This window comes from Dendropsophus ebraccatus, chromosome 6 (assembly GCF_027789765.1).
Source record: "Dendropsophus ebraccatus isolate aDenEbr1 chromosome 6, aDenEbr1.pat, whole genome shotgun sequence".
NCBI classification, from domain to species: domain Eukaryota; kingdom Metazoa; phylum Chordata; class Amphibia; order Anura; family Hylidae; genus Dendropsophus; species Dendropsophus ebraccatus.
In genome coordinates, this window is record NC_091459.1 from 105,363,571 (window position 1) to 105,387,421 (window position 23,851).

The window sequence follows — 23,851 nt, forward strand, 5'->3', positions numbered from 1 at the left end:
CCTATGCATCTTATTTGGCCTGTGTTTTGTACTCCGACACAAGCTGCATTGACCAATGAGATTAATCTATGTCGGCTGTCAACTAAGAAAGGTTTAAGATTTCCTGTTTTGCGTGTGACAGTTTTAGATAAGTTTAGAGTCATGGGCAGGAAATCCGCTTCACTTGTTAAGTGTGACCTAACTGCATCAGCAGCAGAGAAGTAGACACTCTGTGTTACCTACAGGTCACAATTATGGGAGAATCCGTGGAAAACAGCACTGATGACTTTACTGTGTCATTCAATAGAGAATGCCCCAAAGAATTGGGGGAACTCATCGAAAAATCGAACGGAGACGTCCGAAGGTTTGAGGACACCGGATTTACACTGTCTCTTCAGAATGGGCTAGAAAACCTAAGGCTGGAGAATTCGTTGACAGATGTAGAGTTGTGCGTGGGCAATAGAGTATTCTCATGCCATCGGGTTGTCCTGGCTGCCGCCAGCAATTACTTTAGGTAAGAGATGACTAAAGCAAGATGCCATTTCTCATCTGTGCATAAAACAATAGTTGTAACTTAAAATCGGTAATAATAATTCCCTTATTTATGAGAAGTTCCATAGTCTGTCATTCAAAATTCTTCATCTGTCTCTGTATTCATATGGCTTTTATTTCTTACAAACAAAACATTGACAGAAAAAGGTAAAAAAAAAAAAGTTTAATAAAAAAAAGTGAGTAATAACCAATGGCACACTACAATACTAATCACACTAGTGGCATGGCTTATGGTCCTAACATAACCGTGATAGCTATGATGGATCCATTATTGAGTAGATCCCAGTCAATCCAGGTGGATACCATTGACTTATAGTGGGGTCTTTCAAGTTTCCATCATGAATCGTGTATTTTTATAACAATAGAGTTAGAGACTGCTATATACTTGAAAGAGTGGGAACGCAAGTGTGAACAGAGCCTAACGCAGTAAATGCATTTGCCTTTTTTTTAGTTAAATTGATACAAAGGTAATGACTATTATAAAGCAGACTGCAATTTTATCCATTCAACAGAGTTGGATACCAACAAGACACAGGCTATGTTCACACACTGTAGAAATGATGGGAGTTTTTATTGAACATCCGTCATTTAACGGCAAATAACGGATGTTATTATATAACAGGAAAAATAACGGACAGTGAATGACAACCATTCAATAAAAATGGACATCATTTCTACCGTGTGTGAGCCTTTTAAGAAAAGACAAAATTCCATAAATTAGACTTGAATGACAAACCACTAATGGTAATAAGGTCTGCGTCCGAGTATATTTTTTGAGGGGAGACTGTCAGGTCCTGGGGGCTTTGTAATTTTGGTGGTTACGACTTGGTTCTGCTTAGCTCTCTGTGTTTGGGGGGTTTTGAGGGATGCATCATTGGAACACTGGTCACCTGACCTCCAATAAGTGTTATTACAGGACCAATCTTTTTCCTTCAGGACTAAAGTTAATTTGCATGTTTTTAAGTTTAGTGAGCAAGAATGGGAATTGCTCTTTGCTTCTAGATACCCACTTTTATTAGTATAAGGAGCCGTGGATGCTTTATGACAGGACATTTGGAAAGGGAGGCAAAATAATGGCCGTTGTTTGACAATGATGGCAGTCAATAATGATCATTAAAGGGGTATTGCAGCGCCCCCCCCCAAAAAAAAACAAAAAAACAACAACAAAACAAACACCCACAAACACGCACAGAATATATACTTACCATCTCTCCGGTGATGATCGCCATTCAAATTTCCCGCTGGCTGCGTTCCCACCATTTTCAGTCTTCGTCTTCACTTCCAAGTTCGGGTGTAGTGAATAGGAGAGAAAAGGCTGCTTGTGCGCATGTGCATCGGCAGCCTTTTCATTAGCTGGAGCACATCACAAGGCTTCCAGCAAGCTTAGCCAATCAGTGCTGAGTGAACTGGAAGCCATGTGATGTGCTTCAGCCAATGAAAAGGCTGCTGGTGCGCATGTGCACCAGCAGCCTTTACCTCTCCCATTTACTGCTGTGGAAGACAGCGATGAGAACGGAGACAAGGACCGCCCCCTGCTGTGACGGCATCGACCCAAGATGGCGCCCGGGAGAAGAGGATGGGGTCGACAGTGATTTGGTATGTATACTTTACTTAGAATGTAGAGCCCATAGGCTGTAACAGTACACAGTATCCCAACAGATTTTGCTGCGGAACTCGCAGTGTGAAATCCGCTGTGATACGGTGCTTGTAAAGGCCGCCTAATAGTGGATTTTTATACATCTATAGTCATGATGCACCTGTTCCATGTAACCTTGCCCTAACTGTAGAGATGGCAGACCTTCTTCTATATCATCCACACAATATACTAAACACATGGAATCTGATCCTTTGCACCTAGTAACATTTTCCCTGACCTGTCACAAGAATCTTGATCCCTTTCATCCTATCGCTAAATAATTTTCTAATGTAGTGCTGACAAGAATTGAAGAGCAGAGACTAGGTATAAGGAAGCAATCTGGGTACCAATTTACTGCATTTACTTAAAATCCACATAATATTTTTTCCCATCTGCTGCTGCCAATAGTTTTAGATGGAAACAGAACTAATAGGAAGGCTTGGCAGATCGGCAGAGAAGAAGCCTAGAGGCTTTGGACATTCAAGGTCAGAGTGCTCCTCACTATAAGTGAGTTTGTTCTCTATGTCTTGGACTATTAAGATAACATATTGATGACCATAGACAGAACTGAACTGCTGAGCTATTAGTGACTTCTTATCTACCATCTTAATCATTATGTCTACACGTGTCTAGACAACATCTGTGTCTGTTGTGCATGTGACAAGGGGTGTTTGTCCATTTTTCATGGATTCATATGGCATATATTAGATAAAACGTATGTCAGCTTGTCCTCTGGAAACATTAATACTAGAAGAGGGTACAGTGCTTTATGGAGGTACCCTATGGTGCTACACTGAGTGTCTATGGATTCATTATATGAATCCTCTAACACTAGAACAGGGTACCTGTACCGATCGTAAGAATGAGCCGGGAGAAGACAGATACTGACTCGTGATCTCGTGTCACGTGATCAGACGGGCTCCAACTGATTTTCTGTGCCAGTTTATGGAGCCCGACTGATATCACTAACTACAGCGCTGACCTCTCCCCGCTCGTTCTCACAATTGGTCTGAACACTTAGTCCCTGGACCGATCAAAACTTTTGACATATCTATTTCCATGTAGGTGCAAGTAGGAGACCGTGTTCTTTTGGTTCGGCCTTTGGCTGCATACACTTACAAGACATCTATCTCCTGCGTGTGCCCGATGGGACAGCCTGTGGGCAGGATTTTTGCGGCGTAGCCTGTTACCCGCTCCAAATGATGGGTACCCTTTAAATACAAAGCCACGAACAGATCTTAAATGGAAGAGGGCTGTATAAAAGAATTACCTTTATTCTGTTGCCATCCACTACACAGATACCAAAATTACCACTATACTGTAAATAAATTCTACAATCATACTGGGATAGAAAATAGTGGTCACATAGTGGTTGGATACCATCCAAGTGGTCTGCAGAGTATTACCACACTGCAGAGTGGTCAAAATGCTAAAATACTACTAGACGTAGTGAAAAGCAATATATATATATATATATATATATATATATATATATATATATATATATATATATATATATATATATATATATATATATATATATATATATATATATATATATATATATATATATATATATAGTAGGGATCTTCCCGGGGGATGGTGTGTTTGGACACAGTTCACAGCAGACTTGGAGTTTATTTGCAGCATAAACAGTCCATAACAGAAATATAGCAACACTGTGCTTTAAGAACAAAACAAAAGGTCTTGCCCGTCTGGGCGCTAACTAACAAAGCAGGTTACCTCTCTGGCACTTCAGTCGGCAGTATTGCGGGGTGTGAACAGGCCCCAGCAGCGGCTGTCTTCCCAGCTCTCACCAAACAGACCACGCAGGCTGTTTACTCCTGTCTGAGAGCCCCCACCTGCATCTCTGTGGAGCTCTTACCTTCTCAGGCTGATTGCTCACCTGATGGCAAAACCCAAACTGGATCGGGGGGGAGGGAATGGCAAGTCCCACTACCAAAACCTACCTGCCATTCCATGTAAATCCAGGCCCGGTAAAAATAAATAATAACTCAGCAGCATAGCACTGCTGAGCAACAGATCCCTCCTGGACTTACCATCTCACACTATGCATCAGCCTAGGTGAGATGTACATCCCCTCGAACACATCTCCTGTGACCTGTCTACAATATATATATATATATATATATACCACTGACTTACAGGTAACATCATGAAATTGTTCACGGCCCCATCCTGTTCATATTGCTATTACAACATTTCCACACTATTTACAAATCCCCTTATCTTGCTGCCCCCTTAACAGCGCTATCCTGATACCTGATATGCTGAAATAAGAATATTTCTACTGTGCTGTTCAATGCGGCCAAACACTCTCGAGGCAGCATTAGAAAAAAAAATGTTTATTTAATTTTCTTATGCCCATGCCGCTTCCTGTTAAGTGGCGCCTTAGGCCCTGGCCCACCAGTACCTAGGGTGTACTACAATCCAGATTAGCAATAAAAAATTAAAAACACTTTTTTTTATGATAAATAACGTATTAAATATATTAGATCACTAGAACCCCAATGGTAAAGATAAAGGAGGGCATGTGGACATTATGGAGCTGGGTAACCAACCTTCGGTACCTATTTATGTGACTGGCTGACATGTAATACCACATTTCTCCCTAGGAGCAACCTCTGCAGGTGAAGGGCAATATTGTTATCCATCAATGGATATTAAGGCTATGTTCACACAACGTAAGTTTTGTATAAATCACTGATGTTGTTGCCGATTTGCAACAACGGACAGGATTTATACAAAACTTACGTTGTACTGCAGTCAATGGGATACCGGCCGGAGTGTATACACATAGTATACGCTCCGGCCGGGATCCCTAGTAGTCGCAGCAAATACTGAAACATCAGTTTTGTGCGGTCGCTATTCATTGAATAGCGGCCGCACATTTGACAGGTCACACAGTGAAGAGTGTGGCCAGGGCTGCACTCTCCATTGTGTTCAATAGTGAATTGGGATGCAGCGCACACAGATGCGTTTATCCTGACCGATACTACAGAAACGGCTGGGATAAAGTTCACTGACACCGGCTGTAACATGGCTGGGTCACAGAATGGCCGGTGTCTTACACAGTGTGAACATGGCCTAAGACTGGAGCTGTGGCAGTTTCAGGCAGGCTGTCAGTAGGATGAACAGCCACAAATGTGCCAGATTAATTATGAGGTGTGCTCTTCTTAATATATTTATGAGTAGACTCAAGGAAAAAAAGCTGATATAGAAGAGCTACATCTAAAAGTTGTATACAAAAATATCAATACTTTTATTTGTTATTACACAACCAATAATTGTAAGACATTTAAAACGCTTAAAACCATAAAAGAAAAACTTAAAATAATGCATGGTAATGTACACGACTTCTTACTTCATTTGACACAACTTACTCCATCTTACCTCTACTTAAGACCGATGTCTGAAATGCCACTTTTTAAAATTATTTTACTTTTTTTTTTTTTTACAATATGCATTGATGCTACTTTTCCTGACACGACTGTCTCTTTGTTCCCTAGAGCTATGTTCTGCAATGATCTTAAAGAAAAGTATGAGGAGAAGATTATGATCCAAGGAGTAGAAGCAGAGACCATGAGGATTATTTTGGATTATACTTACACTAGCAAAGTAGTGATCACAAAGCAAAACGTGCAGAAAATATTAGAGGCTGCCAGTCTTTTTCAGGTAAGTACACCACATTAACTTGCTGCTCACATTTTGCACTTTCATATTCTATATTTCACAATGTAATATTGTTTAAAATAGCTAATAGCCCTTTACAATTCTGAGGGTACAAATATAGACAAAATCAGACGTTACAGAGAGTTGTATGAAGACTTATCTTTTGCAGGACTAGTTGTACTTTTTATTGGCACTGTTAATTTTATATATATATATATATATATATATATATATATATATATATATATATATATATATATATAATAAATTATTTGTGGGATGCGGTTGAAAGAAAATGCAAGTGCAAGTCTTGTCAGGCTTAAAGCGACTCTTTACCCACAATCTGACCCCCCAAAACCACTTGTACCTTCGGATAGCTGCTTTTAATCCAAGATTTGTCCTGCGGTCCGTTTAGCAGGTGATGCAGTTGTTGTCCTAACAAACAACTTTTAAACTTGCAGCCCGTGCCAAACAGGAGTATCTGTGCCCTAACTTTGCACCACCCCTCCGTCCCTCCTCCCCACCCTCCTCATCATTAGGAATGCTCCAGGCAGATTTTCTCCTATTCATCAGCTGTGTGAATACTGAACATGGGCTGGATCGTTAAGCACCTGTACAATGTTCAGCATGGAGAAAATGTTCCAGTGGCATTCCTAATGATGAAGAGGGTGGGGAGGAGGGACAGAGGGGTGGTGCAAAGTTAGGGCACAGATATTCTAAGCCACGCCCATTGGGCACAGGGCTGCAAGTTTAAAAGTTGTTTTTTAGGACAATAACTGCATCACCTGTCGAACGGACCCCAGGACAGATCTTGGATTAAAATCAGCTATCCGAAGGTACACGTGGTTTGGGGGGGGGGGGGAGGGGGGTCAGATTGTGGGTACAGAGTCGTTTAAAAAACATAACCTTTTTAAAGCATTGCTTTATATTGCTTTGTCATATTCCTATGACTTTTTTATTTTTCTGTCTACGGAACTGTGTTGGGGCTCATATTTTGCACTGTGGTGTTCTGTAGTTTTTAATGGGGTAGATGGGAATTTTTGATTACTTTTTATTCCATTGGGACGTGATGTGACAAAAATGTTTCAGCTAAATGGTTCAGTCCAGGCAAATTCTAAGGGAGAGTAGTGCGGAGAGGTTTAGCCTGAGTAAGCTGAACAAGAAACCCATAGTTTTATACTAGGACCCAAGTACGTTTTCAGTGAAGGCTTAGTGCATTGTGGCCGCCATGTCATGAGCCCCAGAAAATTGCACCCCGCAGTTGGGAATTCAACCAGCACCTGGGGACCGGAGCGGGGGAGGTAAGAGCATGTTATTACTTTTATCCTCCCCAGCACTTGCTAAAAAAATGGGTCTGGCCGGTATTCTCGTTACCAGTTATATTCAGTAAAGAGAACTGTGAATCATTGCTTTTGCAAGTTGCCCCTTTGTGTTAGGCTTTTTTTGCACATTAACACCAAGGGCACCCTAAGCATCACCTGCCTGGGCACATTTAGAGGGAATATCCTAGGGAACTACTGATACCAGGAGTGTGGGAGTCCTGGTGAAAGCGCTCTAGCCACTGGGCTCCTAGGACGCAAACTGTCACTGCTAGAGGACCACAACCCTCACATTTCCAACCAGCTCTTCCCTAGTTGTTCCAATTGCATCCCCCCTGGCCACAGATGTGACTGCATATGATGTACTCTAGCCATACAGGGATTATGGAGCCATGCTTTTATAAACTAAGCAGTGGTCCTAAACAGCGTCTGCTGCAGCAGACTGGCATCTGTGCTTGTAGCTGCAGAAGCCATATGCTCAAGCTGGAGTAGATAGACACCTTCATGCATAGACCATATGAAAGAACATGTCATGTGCTGTTCAAAAGCAAACAATTCTGAGAATTACTCTTGTGGGAAGGAGAAAAATATTGCAGCATTTCTGGTTTCTGTGTTGCACAATAAAACCTCAGACTAGTGTCAATGAAGCTTCAAATGCAATACGAAGTAATATCAAGACTGCGTGTAACCGCTGCTAGAGAAATCCTTGGTCAGTTTTATAAGAAATTGTTTAATACATTCGCAAAAAATATTTTCTTTACTGTAGCAAAAATATAAAGATGGTGCATTTCAAAGGGTTACCATGTGTGATTGAGCGTCATTATGTACACTGCTTTTTATGGTCTTCTTCCTGTTTCTGAAATCTTGTTGTCCCACAATAGACTCTATTCCCTATCCTCAGTATAACTGTCTTGTTGTGAAGGTTCCAACTGATGGGACCCCCCCCCCCCCCCCCGACAGTCCCATCCCTTTAGAACTGAGTGACAGTCATGTGAGCTCCATTTATTCTCTAAAAAATAGCCAGATACATAATGATGGAAGTGGCAGTGACGTGCATACTGCCACACCATTCTATCAGGAGAATCAGATTCCATTTCTCAAAACTCTGAGGTCAGATCTTCCTCGGATTAGACTTTAGCATTCAGAACATATCTTTGTTGGCTGTGTCTATGTTTGTATTGTCATTAAAAAAAAAATCTTTATTCAGGTTGAGAATTTTGTCTAGGAGGCTGGGCCCTGACTCTCTGGACTTATTTCCCATTGGGATTTACCCCATCTTACCCCTTATCCCTTACAGAAAGAGACAACATGTGGTGATACCTGGAAGGTTCTCCGATGACTCAGCATAGCATTGGGATCACCCCAAACCTGTGCAACTTTACCCCTTTATAAAAATAGCTAGTATATATAGATAGATAGTTGAGATAATTGCAAAATACACATCTTGGGATTTAGAGGCTTTACTGTGCCTTTACTAGCTGTTTTACACAGATGTTTTTAACACATAAAAGCCCTGGGGTCATGTTAGTCTATTGCTTAACAGCCTGTCGGGCACTAATTTTTTTTACTGTTTGTTTCTAAAGAATGGTGTTTTTGGATCATTGCCAAATATTTTATGTTCTTTTGAATTATGAAATCTTATGCATAGGATGGGATTACATTTCCACAATCCTCCTGATAGAAATCAATAATTGATAGGATAGCTTAGAGTTTTTCCTGCATCGCTTCCTGTAGCCGTCCACTTTAGCCTGCTATCTGTGTGTGTTCAGCCGATGTTTGCATAACTAAGGACCCCTGCACTACTTTCTTATCTGTATTGGTTGTGTGATTGTGGCAGGGTGGGATAAGTTTAAGAAAAACAGCTCACGCAGATGAATCCAGTGAGTGTCATCACGTAGGATTATCAGCCAGTTCTGCTGTCAACAATAAGTATCTAATGTGTAAGGAAGCCTTCCGACTCTCCCCTGATGGCAGATATTAGGGAACACATGGATTGGGCATGTTGGATTTTAAGTCTGATCCTTTGTTCCCACTGGAGATAATTTGTTACCAGAGGCTGTAGGCTATATACACATCCAAAGATGACCCTGCATTCATGATATATGTCAGCAGAACACTATGCCGACATAGACCTTGGGATGTCCATTGAGTTAGGGTGGTATTGCACCGGCCGATGGGGGCTCGTTAATACCTGTAAACGAGCAGCGATCTGCTAGATCGTTGCTCGTTTACTGGACCTATTACACGGCCTGATAATCGATAAACAAGGGCTGCAGGGACATTGTTGCCGATGTCCTTGCAGCCCTTGCTTAACTATATACAATACCTATCCACGTTCCAGGGCTGCTGCTGCGGTCTTCTTCTCCATGGGTCTCGCGCGCTCTAACTTCAGAGTGGCCTGTCAGCTGACAGGCCGCTCAGCCAATCACAGGCCGGGACCGCCTGTATATGGTCAGTCGCCGGCCGCGCACCGCTATTACATGTAGCGGTGCACGATCGGCGCCCGACGAAAATAGGTCCAAACCTATATCAACGATGAGCCGATGAAAGTTGTCATCGGCTGATCGTTGTATTTATTACATGGATCGATAACCGATTCGGCAGATTAGCGTTCTGTGTAATAGTACCCTTAGACTGAAAATAGTTTCCTAGGGACTATGTCAGGTCAATTTCTAAATGTATTCTGTTATTATGATGGACCGTATTTAAAAAACAGCAAAACCTCTCCAAGAGACAACCCCCCTTATCAAAGAATAGACTTCGATGGATTTTCAGTTCACCTATACATTATGCATAGTCACCCTTTCTTTAAGAAGACCTTCCCCATAGACTTTCCCCAAATTTCAGGGCAATTCTAGGAGGTTTTCTCAAAAAGGTTTTACTGTATTAGGCTATGTTCACACTACGTAAAAGTACGGCCATACCTTATGCAGTGTGGAACATTGCCTATTCCTCTATGGGATCCCGGCTGGAGCGTATCCACATTGTATACGCTCTGGCCGGGATCTCATATGGCGCCGCAAAAAACTGATATGTCAGTTTTCTGTTGCCGCAATTCAGTGAATTTCGGCCGTAGAAAGACCTGTCACTTGCAAGTTCTGATGCGGGCGCGCACTGATGCGCCCACATTAGAACACTACGGCCATAAAGATCATCCAGCCGGTACTGCAGTACCGGCTGGGATGATCTGTGCAGAGACCGGCCGTTCCGTGACCCGGCCAGGGTCACTGAACGGCCGGTCTCACACGTTGTGTGAACATAGCCTTACACTGTATTACATTTTGCCTTTAAAAAAAGTTAGTTGTAAAATTGTCTTGATAAACCTTACATCATCAGCCAACATGTTCTCACCCTAGAATCTTATCTAAGTAACAGTCTGTATCTCTATAGATGTAGAGGTCAATCCATCATATCCTGCTATAGCATGTCTCCACATGTACAGATGTACAGCAGATGAAGTTTCACAACTTCCTGTTTTTCTTTCAGTTCCTTCGGATGGTGGATGCATGTTCCAGTTTCCTTACAGAAGCTCTTCACCCTGAAAACTGTGTTGGGATTTTAAGACTTGCAGATACCCATTGTTTGGACTTGTTAAAGTTACAAGTCCAGAACTACATCATCCAAAACTTTTCTCAGGTTGTAAACCATGAAGAATTCCTTGAACTGACTTATGATATTCTATATCATATTCTAAAGAGCGATGAGCTATACATCACGGAGGAAGCCCATGTATTTGAGACTGTAATAAAATGGGTCCAGTATAAACAAGAGAGGACTTCTCTTCTCCCGAAAATGTTAGAATGTGTCCGGCTACCCTTATTGGATCCCTGGTACCTGGTTGGTACTGTAGAAACCAATGAACTGATTAGACAGTGCCCAGATGTATTCAATTTAATGCAAGAAGCCCGCATGTATTATCTGACAGGAAATGAGGTAAGTGAAGTTACAGCAAATCCTTTCCCAATGTCCAAGTTACCCAAATACTGTATAACCGAAATGGATTACTAAGGCGCATTAGCAAGTTATTTAGCAAGCCATGTATTCATTCTCCTAGACAAGTATGAGGAATTCACACAACGTCAAGCAAATGTGTCATCTTGTGGCATAGCAGATGACTGTGCATTGATTAGCCAGATAAGTAAGGGAAAGGAAGGCCTGTTTATGAACTACTGGAAAACAGTTCAGCTTTGGTGCCTTTCCCTGAATGAGAATGAGAAATAACTGTACACCACTGAGGGGCCCAATAACAGTGAGCACAAAAATAACCTTGTCACCAGTCTAAACGGTTAATCTGACAAAACCTTGCAGAATAAATAAAAAATTAAACCATTTTTGCAGTCTGTTTAATGTATCCGTTTAATGAAAAAAAAAACAGATGCAAAAATGAATGTATTTGTGTTCATCCATTGGGATCCATTTTTCCATTGATTTTTATAAAAAAAAGGATTAAAAAGGTTTTTTTTAGAGCACACCAAAACGTGGCTGACCACGTTACTGTGTACATTAATGGTGTGTTCACACCTACAGGATCTGCAGCTGATTTTCTGCAGCAGATTTCATGTAAATAACTGAACACAGCATCAAATCTGCTGCAGATCCTGTAGGTGTGAACGCACCCTAAGAGTAACTATTTAAAAATGGATTCGTTAAACGGATTGCACACACACCGTGTAAAGCCAGCTTAACAGGTTTTTGGGAGGAGGACAATTAAAGCAGTCTTAAAAATCATATTTTTATATTTAAAATAAAATATTTATTTATAGGAATTCAAAAAGTTACTGTGTGATAAACACCACAATTCACCACATATGTAAATGCTCAGATGTAGTGGGATTTATGCAGTGTGATTCAGACATCTGACTGGACAAGTCCTACATTTTACTGTTTTTGAACTTAACATGTCTCCCTCTTACTGCTCTTGCGTGACCAACATAGGGACCTGCCCTAAAATCGACACTCCATCCTTATCCTGTCTATCCTAATATTGACATATACTTCAACACGTTTCACCTCTGCAGTCATTGAAGATGATCTTTTTCCAGGGTGAGAAATCAGGGCATGGACACATATAGTAAATGGTTGATGAGCTGAGAAATCATTTAGCTATGGTTCTCTGTGGGGCTTTCTAAATGGGGTTCTCTGGTGTAAGGACATTTTTTAATTTACGGCTGGTATATAAAAAATAATAAAGAGTGCATGCTTACCTGTCCACGCTCCTCCGGTGTCCTGTTGCCATGTCTCCGGGTCCCCGCTGACTTTAGCACCCCCATTTCCGAGACAAACTCATTTCAGGAGAAAACATCTCGAGAGATTTCTGCATACCAACAGCGATATGTTAAAAATTGCCCTATGCTGCACAACCCCTCTAATGTTTCTCATATTAGTTTGCTATTTTTACTTCCTTCTTTGTTAACCCATCTCTTCCATCCACATTTATGTTCTTGATTAACTTTTTGTTTCAGGGTGGGTTCTCACGTAACAGATCCGCAATGGATCCGCTACAAATCCCTTCACTGTCACTTTCAATACGTTTACATACTCGCAGCGGAATTGTCATCCCTCTGCGAGTATGTAAAAGGCAGCCCCCTTAACCCTCCACCGCCCAGTGCATACATTACTGGGTGTGCGCTGTGGCTTGCTTCACAGGCTCAATGACAATTCTGCTGCACGTATGTAATTGTGTTGAAAGTGAAAAGTGAAGGGATTCACAGGGATCCGTTACATGCGAACCCACCCTCAAGGTATTGATCTAAAGTAAACCAGCAACAGACAGGAACAAAAGTTTTTCTATATGGGCTATTCAAATGAATTGTACTGAGCTGCAGTACCAGACACCACCACACTCTTATGTATGATGCTGTTTCAACGTAAACATTTTTCCTCCTCACCTTCTAAGAGCTATAGCGCTTTTATTTTTCCATCCATCCATGTTTTTGTCTAGTTCACTTTGTAATGGCGCTTTTCAATCTACCATCAAATGTATGAAGAAACCCTACAAATGTGGTTAAATTGGAAAAAAATGCAATTTCACTAACTTGGGGGGAATTCCTATGTCTACGCAATGCACTTTACAGTAAAACTGACAATATCCATGTTTTTTTTTCCAAATAATTGTAATTTAAACGGCCCTATTGTGACTCTTAAAATGGTTTTATTTTTTCACCTATGGGGCTGTATAGGATGTAATTTTTTTTCACCATGATGTCTTCTTTCTATTGGTATCAAATTTGTGTAAATGGGAGGTTTTGAGCAATTTTCTAATTTTTTAAAATATATAATGTAACAAAAAAATCATCTGTCCTGGCTAGGGATAGTCCGAACCGAGTTCGGTTCGGTTTCGTACGAACCCGAACTCTCGGTAATGATTCCCGCTGTCTGCCTGCTCTGTGGAGCGGGCGGATCCAGCGGGAGGACCGCCTGGAAAACTGGGATACAGCCATAGCCATAGGCTGTATCCCAGTTTTCCAGGCGGTCCTCCCGCTGTATTCGCCCGCTCCACGGAGCGGGCAGACAGCGTGCATCTGATGCCGAGCATTCAGGTTCATACGAACCCAAACCTCGGAGGGTTCGGACTATCCCTAGTCCTGGCTTGTTTTCCCTTTACGCCATTCACTGTGCGGGAACAATATTGTTGTATTTTAGTTAAATAATAATTAATAATCGGATAATTGTAGCCACTCCTGTCGCTGAAATGAATGACTGACTGCTGCGATCGCTGCTGCTTGTCATGACAGTAAGGTCCTCACCCCATAAGTCAGTCAGGCACAGGCCCCCCCCCCATACCATACCCGTACGTCATGGGTCGTCTGGGGGTTAAAAGGGTATCCCCATCTTAACTAAAGATCCTATTACACAAAGCGATTTTTAATGATTAACGACTAACGATAAACGATTGCGAATGAGATTGTTTATTGTTAACCTAAAATCATTCGTTAGTTACGATCGTTACTACGATTTTTATTGCGATCATTACTATGAACGTTTACTCCATTTGATCCCAAAAATCAATGAACAATGTGCAATTACACTGAACGACTAGTGAAAAAATGTGGAACTTGAGCGAACGAATGTGGAATTACAGCAAACGATTTGCGAACAATTTACGATCATTTTAGGTTCAGATAAAAATAAACGATCAACGACATACGAACAATTTTTCGATTGTTGGCTGCAATTACACCGAATGAGTATAGTTTAAATTCGAACGATATAACGATTTTTCGCACAATAATCGCTGGCGCTGATCGTTGTCTTTAACATGTTGAAAAATCCACTATCACGATAGCAGTCACACGGTGCCGTCACACCGTGCAATAGGAGCGGTGGCAGCAGACTGCCACTATCGCCTATGGGCTGCCTGGACGATCTAGCGATCACCCGGTAAGCCCCCCCCCGCAGCTCCCCACGTCTCCCCCCGGCTCTTACCCGCTTGCTGCCAACATGTGTAATAGTGTGAATGCTCCCTTGCTCCCTCTAATCGCCCCGTGTAATGGGGGCTTTAGACCATTAATGATAAGGTCATGGAAAACCCACTAGTGCTGGGAACGTCCATCTTGAAGCGAGTGTGACTGTTTAGTGGCATAGTAAATGGGACTACCATGACGGATACAATACTGTAACAATACTATTATAGTAATTAGTAAACTGTCAAATCAAACAGATGTGCTGCATTCACAATAGAAAAGTGTAGGCTGTTACTTCTAAAAATATTGCCACTTCCTCATTTGTACTTTGCGGAGGGCATATGTACAAATTCCAAGCGTCTAGACACCTGGCTCTTCCTCTTTCTTGCAGCTGACTTTTTGTACATCTGTAGATCTGTTTGTTTCCATCTCATAAGTTCACCATCAAAATTTCCAAATACCATGACTCTGCGAAGGGGAACTTAGTACCACAGAGTACAGAGTATGTGCAAATGTTCAGTCTGAAATGACACAAAACAAACACTTTAAATGGCAAATAACTTTTTACTTTGTCTTCATTTATTCCTACTGTATATTCTAGGAAAGACAGGATCAATTTGTTTTAGGTAGCCACAGCCATCCAGGCATTTCCCTGAAGCAGCCTTTGCAGGGGAGATGTTTTATTATAATGGAACGGCCATTCAGATGAATTTGCTATCCATGTAATAGGACATGGTGCGAGTCTACCAGAATGGGCACTCTTCTGACCAAGTGGCTCACTGTGCTGGCTTGTAGAGGGGGATACTGAGCAATGGACCCCCCCCCATTTTATGATGTAGATATGTCAGTGTATCTAGGACATTGCCCCCTGGGAAATCAAATATGCAAAAATACTGCAGAGACACCATCACTTGTTTCTCAACTTCACTGAGCTAGCCAAACCTTCCTCAGGAAAGGAACAACCAAGCCAAGGAATGTCTCCAGTTAAGGAAACCACCCAAGCAAGGTATCCATCCACAGATAGCTGTTTCGGGGTGTTTGCCCCTCATCAATGTGGAGTAGGATTTTGGCTAGCCGGTGGAAGGTCTGCTGGCTGGCTCACTGACGTTGAGAAACACGTGATGGTGTCTCCGCAGTATTTTTGCATATTTGATTTCCCAGGGGGCAATGTCCAAGATACACACGTCGGGACACATGATGGTGTCTCTGCGGTGTTTTGGTTGATCTCCCCGAGGTCAACCAGCATCCTTTTGCATGTGCTCCCACTAGCCAGAAACCTACTCCACACTGGTGAGGGGCAAAACAGCGGTCTGTGGATGGATACCTTGCTTGGGTGGTTTCCTTAACTGGAGACATTCCTTAGGGCTTGGTTGTTCCTTCCCAGAGGAAGGTCTGGCTAGCTTACTGACGTTGAGAAACAAGTGATTGTGTATCTGTAGTATTTTTGCATATTTGATTTCCCAGGGGGCAATGTCCTAGGTACACTGACGACGAAACACATGATTGTGTCTCTGCAGTGTTTTAGTTGATCTCCCTGAGGTCAACCAGCGTCCTTTTGCATGCCTTTCTAGGCAAGGTATCCATCCACAGACCGCTGTTTTGCCCCTCACCAGTGTGGAGTAGGTTTCTGGCTAGTGGGAGCACATGCAAAAGGATGCTGGCTCACTGACGTTGAGAAACACGTGATGGTGTCTCCGCAGTATTTTTGCATATTTGATTTCCCAGGGGGCAATGTCCAAGATACACACGTCGGGACACATGATGGTGTCTCTGCGGTGTTTTGGTTGATCTCCCCGAGGTCAACCAGCATCCTTTTGCATGTGCTCCCACTAGCCAGAAACCTACTCCACACTGGTGAGGGGCAAAACAGCGGTCTGTGGATGGATACCTTGCTTGGGTGGTTTCCTTAACTGGAGACATTCCTTAGGGCTTGGTTGTTCCTTCCCAGAGGAAGGTCTGGCTAGCTTACTGACGTTGAGAAACAAGTGATTGTGTATCTGTAGTATTTTTGCATATTTGATTTCCCAGGGGGCAATGTCCTAGGTACACTGACGACGAAACACATGATTGTGTCTCTGCAGTGTTTTAGTTGATCTCCCTGAGGTCAACCAGCGTCCTTTTGCATGCCTTTCTAGGCATTGCTCCCACTAGCCAGAATCCTATGGATGGATACCTTGCTTGGATGGTTTCCTTAACTTGGCTTGGTTGTTCTTGGCTTGTTTCCCTAACTTGGCTTGGACATTCCTTGGCTTGGTTGTTCCTTCCCGGAGGGAGGTCTGGCTAGCTCAATGACGTTGAGAAACATGTGATGGTGTCTCTGCAGTATTTTTGCTTATGAACTAATGTGGCTTATGGATTGCCTTTGTATGACAACTTCTTTACTTATAGAGTCTTTCTTAAAGGAGAAGTCTGGCAAAAACTTTTATTTAAGTATTGTATCGCCCCCCCAAAAGTTATACAAATCATCAATATTCACTTATTACGGGAAATGCACATAAAGTGCTTTTTTCCCTGCACTTACTACTGCATCAAGGCTTCACTTCCTGGATAAAATAGTGATGTCACGACCTGACTTCTAGAGCTGTGCGGGCTGTGGCTGCTGGATTCCCTTGCAGCTGCTCAGGTTACACATATGGTATGTTTAACTATTAGCTCCTCAGTCCAAGTAGCCAAGAATTTGTGGTATCAGACGGCACACAAGACATTTAGATATTTTTTTTATTTTTTTTTAACTTCTGGTTGTCATGTATATAGACAAACAACAGTTACATGATATGATAAAATTGGTTATGTTATGTATTATGTTTAACCACTCCTGGAGTGCTAAAAGGATTCCATATGACAAGCGGACAGCATTCACCATCTTTCTCCTCATAATTTAAGCAATAACGTCTAGAGCTTACAGAAAGTCTCCCATGGTGAGAAAGGAAGTGTTGCACCAGATGGTGTAGCTGTGGATTACTGCTCCTTATCAAACAAGTAACAGTGACAATGGTAAAAGGCACCAGAATTTTGCCAAATTTGTGATTTTGACCCCTTTATGGTTTAAAATATGAAATAGGGGAATAGCTAAGAGAAGTCCAAAAATGAAACAAATGAGCTAAGTGTTCATCTTATAACCACTTGGTCTCCCCTATATGTCTTGGTCCAGGCTTCAGGCTTGCATAGGCCTTTTGAAAATAGAGTCACAGTGGGTCCTCTTATAGCATAGCATCTTTCATACAAAATACTATATAACAATGGGCTCCCCAGTGAATTTTTCATCTTTCTCTGTTTCATCTTTTTGTGTGTACTGTAAGTAAAAGTGACAGTAGTATGTTTTCTATGTTTAACCCATAGGCCTTATTCTCATAGTCCATAATCCACAGACCCTAAGTAGCGAGAAGCTGTGTAGTAGATTTGGAATCTCCTGGCATCATGTATCAATATGATGCTGGGAGAGTTAAAAGTGTTCAAGGGACTGTACTTATACAGCTGCATGGTTGCGCAGCTTCAGCTGGGTTCACACTACGTATATTTCAGTCAGTATTGTGGTCCTCATATTGCAACCAAAACCAGGAGTGGATTAAAAACACAGAAAGGCTCTGTCCACACTATGTTGAAACTGAGTGGATGGCCGCCATATAACAGTAAATAACTGCCATTATTTCAATACAACAGCCTTTGTTTTAAAATAACAGCAAATATTTGCCATTAAATGGCGGCCATCCACTCAATTTTAACATTGTGTGAACAGATCCTTTCTGTGTTTTCAATCCACTCCTGGTTTTGGTTGCAATGTGAGGACCACAATACTGACTGAAATATACGTAGTGTGAACCCAGTCACACTGTAGGGTATGTGGATTACGGAGTGTGAGAATAAGGCCTAAGAAGAAGAAAGGCAGTGGGATGCCCAATTTAACCCGTTTACGCTGCTGTCACAGGAGTTTTTTAGAAATCTGCCGGTACATCACTTTTTTTTTTTTTTTTTTTTACATGAAAAGGCCAGAGTGGGAATGCCGATGCTGTGGTCGTTTTTTTTGAACTGCAGCCTGATTCTGCGTCAAAAAGGGGAGGGCAGATCGTCACTTTGGGGGCCGGCCGGCCCGCCTCCACTGCTTCACGCCCAGCCCGTGCTCGGTAATAGACCTGTGCTGTGTGCGGGAATTGGGTCATGGTTCAAAACAAGGACCGAGGCACCGTCACCCCTGCACCTGTCTATTTATGTAAAAAACAAAAAAGGGATGTGCCAGTGGTATTTTTGCTTTAAGGCAAAGTGGATCCAGAAAGAAGCAGAAGCCCTGACTTATATTTGTTATTGCTTTCTTTCAAATCCATCTTTGGCTCAACAACCACAGTGGCAGAGTTCTAAGACAACTGCAGTATATGATGGCAGCCTTAATACTAGAATATCTGGGTGTAAGCCAGATGTGAAGTCAACACCCTCATGAATCAGAAGAATGAGCCAGGAGAAGTGCACAGTAGTGTATTTCATGGACATATTTCATTATAAATCTATGGAGCTGCTTGGACAGACATGCTCATTCTCCAGATTTTTTTTAACTTTTACATTAGAATAGCTGTAATCAATCTTTTTTTTTGCATGGCCATTCATAGTTTTATGAGTTTAAAACAAAAAAACAACAAAAAAGTTTGTAGCTGTGCAGTAATGGTTCAATGAGCTTAACCACATCTATAAACCTATAAATGGATATTCAAAAAGACAAAGAATAAGGCCATACACGGCAGCTGTGGTTTGGATAAATACAATACCAGTATGCAGCTTAGCTGGGAGCTGGGTTGCTCTGCAGTGCTTGCTTGCATCCAAACGTCTCTAAGCTGCAAAATTTAGATAGACACAAGCTCTGTTCAGATGCGTGTTAAAGCGGCATGCTGGTGCAGTTATTGGCCGCTGTCAAACTTATGCTGCACTTGGTTACCCTTTACCCTTGAGAATTTTATAAACATTAATGGATCATTAGATAATGTGTTAGCCTTACATTCACGTCCCCCCTCACATAACTGTTTCTATGTCCAGCTAACTGATGTTCTTTTCCATCCATGGAAATGATTGCATTCTGTTCCAGAGTTGTGTGAGGAGGAAAATATGAGATAATGTGATCGGCAGCTCTGTAAAGGTGCCAGAGAGCGTTGATCTCGCCTTCATGCCTGATCAGCATAAAAACAGATCTGTCACTAAGCTGGCAATCTGCAAGGAAGGAGGGATTGACCCAGTCACCGAGATTACACAGAGCCATGCCTCTCCGGCCTGCCGTCCTCCTCTCAGCTGTTGTTGGGTGGGAAGTTCTCTTTCTTCTGTCCACAATGAGGTCTCTGTGATACACTTGATCTTATTTAAGCAAATTATGTTGGGGAACAGTTCTGAATTGTCGCATGTGTTTGTATTTGAATGTGATTTATTAGAGAAACTGAGTACATTAGGGGGGAACTTCACACACAGCTTTTATATGGCAATTTTCCGGCCTCCAAGATTTTCTTTTTTCATTTTTTTTTTGCCTTTGACATGTTTGGGGCAAAAAAAAAAAAATTCTGTGGGAAAGAAATACCACCGAAGATTTTTTTTTTTTAATGGTGAATGAGTTACACTTTAAGGCCATGTTCACACATTGTAAAACACCGGGCCTGGCCGGGTCACAGAACGGTTGGTGTTACTGAACAACATCCCGGCCAGTACTGCAGTAAAGGGCGGATAATCTTCATTTCTCGTGAATTCACAGCCTCACATAATAGAGTGTGTGGCCGGAGCCGCACGCTCCATTGTGTGAACTGACATGTCTTGTGCCAACACTATTCAATGAATAACAGCCTCAGAAAACTGACATGTCAGTTTTTCGTGTGGCCGGATAGAGTTCCTGCCAGAGCATAGACTGTGGGAGACATGTATCAAGGGGCGAAATCGTATTTTTCGGCGGGGGGCCATTTGCCAATAAATTTATTCGCAAATGGCCGTTTTGCAAATAAAAGATTTGCAAATGGTCACTTTCCGCCCAGGTCACTGGGGGGGCGGGGAAGGGGTGTGGAGGGGGCGGTATGGGGGGCGTGGACTCAGAGTCCACGCAATTCATAATTTTTTTATCATAAAAATAAGGAGGAAACCTACTCCAGCTCTGAGCTGGCGCAGGTTTCCTGCCACACGCACTGGAGCGCACAGGATTTCTCCATAGTGGCGGAGCTGCAGGGACATTTTTATGTCAGGCGCAGAAAACGCCGGACTTAATAAATGTCCCCCTATGTGTATACTCTCCGGACGGGATTCCATTCATTACAATACAACATATGTTTTGTATAAATCATGGCCATTGTTGCAAATTCTAACAACGGCCGTGATTTATGCAAAAGATACGTTGTATGAACATAGCCTAAGGAGTACTTTGGAGGAAAAAAAAATATTTTTTAAATCTACTGGTGTCAGAAATACAGATTTGTAAATTTCTTCTATTTAAAGAACTCAAGCCTTCCAGTACTTATCAGCTGCTGTATGTCCTGCAGGAAGTGGTGTATTCTTTCCAGTCTGATACAGTGCTCTCTGCTGCCACCTCTGTGTCAGGAACAGAACAGTAGGAAATCCCCATAGAAAACCTCTCCTACTCTGGACAGTTCCCGCCACAGACAGAGGTGTCAGCAGAGAGTGCTATATCAGACTGGAAAGAATAAACCACTTCCATCAGGACACACAGCCAGATATATATATATATATTTTTTTTTTATAGAAAAAAGTAAAGTACCCCTTTAGGTCCAGCTCTGACACAGCAACTGCCACATACAGATACAGCCATATTGACACACTATTTTGCAGGCAATACCATAGTTTCATTGGAAAATCGTATGAACATTAGCAACTATGTAAGAACCCAGCCCTAATCCGTATTCACACATCCTAATACGGATTTGTGACACAGATCCATTGTTCTTCATATTTGTTCAGTTTTTGGTGGCATATTTTTTGTTTCAAATTTTGTTACATATTGTCTGTTTTTTTTTAATTCTGACTTTGTTAAATAATTAATATTTTTCTGTTTTAGGTTAAATTTGGGTTAAATTTGCTAACATTGCTAGCAGGAATTGCAGCACATATATTATGCAGTGGGCGCCATTTAGGAAATTTAAGCCATTTTCTCTAATCCTGTCTGATAACAATGTGTATGAATTCTCCCATATTGATCAGATGTTTTGAGAAATAAAGCCCAATAACTGTTCAGAATTAGTGAATTAATATTGGCCTATGCAATTCTGAGTCCTTTGTCGCCCCCTAGTGGCAGTTCAGGGTGCCTCCTCTATATGCATAATATTTGGTAATAATACTTCTGTCCCTGTGCAGAATGTAAAGAACACATGCACTACCTATACAATAATCATATCCATAAAATATTTATTGTATCAACATACGTTTCTTATATTGTAACAATAAAAATTTATCTTATTGTAGATCATTTCAGAGAGAACGAAACCGCGGATTCATGAATTTCAGTCTGAAGTGTTCATGATCATTGGAGGCTGCACAAAAGATGAGAAGTTTGTTACTGAGGTCACCTGTTTAGATCCTTTAAGGAGAAGCCGCCTCGAAGTAGCAAAACTGCCAATATGTGAGCAAGAAGGTGAAGGTGAACTTAAGAAATGGGTGGAGTTTGCATGTATAACCTTCAAAAATGAGGTCTACATATCAGGTACGTGTCATGATGGATGGGTGGTTGGGAATAGTAAAGTCTGCTGTGCATAATATTTATAAATAATTCACAGAACATGGATATCATAGGGTATCGGATATATGTCTGATCTATAGAAGGGCAGTGCTCAGTGATGTAACTACCATAAAAGCAGAAACTAACATAATATTGTGTCTGTAAACTAAGGCTAGGTTTACGTCTTGTAAAAAAAGTAATGTATACTGCCACTGTATGGCAATAAATGAGATGTGAACCTAGCCGTATATATAATATTGCATTCTTAAGCTAATATAACACAGTATCTACAAACTAATATCAGAACCTTCTAACATATTTAGAGAGAACATTTTGCCAGTAAACTCAGTGTCCTACAAATACTAAGGCTGCTGTGCCCAAATTTTACCCTCCAATGTATAAAAGAATAAAACATACCATGGAATTGTTATGTTACAGGTGGTAAAGAAACTCAGCATGAAGTGTGGAAATATAACTCCTCTATTAATAAGTGGATACAGATTGAATACTTAAATGTGGGCAGGTGGAGGCACAAGATGGCGGCACTTTGCGGCAAGGTCTACGCACTTGGTGGTTTTGATGGCAGCCAAAGGATTTACAGTGTGGAGTCTTATGACTCCTTCCACAACTGCTGGACAGAGGTGGGTATTATTTCTTGATCTGCAGTCAAATGCTCTACCACTGAGCTATACCCCCAAACAGGGTATAATTTCTTATTATTATAGATTATGGTTACTTCTGTATTATGAAATTGCATGAAGTCGTGACCTCAATCAAAAACAGAGTGCAACACAGAGTATATATAATCTGTTAACACATTCATATCAAGTTGTTCAAATGTACAGATTTTTGAAAGTAAGAATAAGGCAGCTGCCAGGATAATCTTGCCATTAAAAATTTCTGAACCTTAGCAATTCAGTTAACCTTATTGTAGAGTCTAACCCTTATTGACTCAAATGTATTTGTATTATTTGTTATGTGATATTATAAATAATAATAATAATAATAATAATAATAATGTTTTTATGTTAAACATATTTTTAAAGAATTTTTGGTGTCATTTTTTCTAATTTTCAATTTTTCTATCTATATTATTAAATGTTCCTGATATCTTGCGGTTTTCATTTTCACCACTACTTTTTTTGCTTAACATACATTACACATTTATATACCTTTGTAATGTATGTTATTTATCTATCTGCCCCCCCCCCCTTTTTTATAATGCCAGAGTTCTCCTTTAAGGAAAGTTACTTAAGTGCAGGAAATGTTAAAAATAGGTATTGCCACATGCATATTATGATTTTTCATCAGAAAAATCTGGCATGGAATCTGCAGCAAAAAACCCACACATTTCCACAGCTTCCTGACATGGATTTTTTGTGCATACAGCAGATATTACTATGGGGTTGGATGCAGATTTGCCCATTTACAACAGGGCTAATAAGTGTTTTGGATAACCTCTGCAGTTTCCGCTCAGAAACATGGCAACGAATGACAATAAATGGGGTCCCACTTGTGAGATCACCATGCCGCTATGGTGAATCTCCATCTATCCTGCAGCAATGATGATTGCAATGCTAATGCCAGT

General features: G+C 41.3%; 1 protein-coding gene across 1 annotated transcript in view; it reads left to right on the forward strand.

Annotated features, from left to right (window-relative positions):
• The first annotated feature begins 213 nt into the window (after positions 1-213).
• Positions 214-23,851, forward strand: part of KLHL6 (kelch like family member 6) — a 28,720-nt gene continuing 5,082 nt past the window's right edge. The window contains exons 1-5 of the mRNA XM_069973908.1: positions 214-493; positions 5,698-5,863; positions 10,666-11,112; positions 22,011-22,248; positions 22,702-22,904. Coding sequence (XP_069830009.1) covers positions 234-493; positions 5,698-5,863; positions 10,666-11,112; positions 22,011-22,248; positions 22,702-22,904 — 1,314 coding nt within the window. The 5' untranslated portion in view covers positions 214-233. The remainder of the gene's footprint in view (positions 494-5,697; positions 5,864-10,665; positions 11,113-22,010; positions 22,249-22,701; positions 22,905-23,851) is intronic.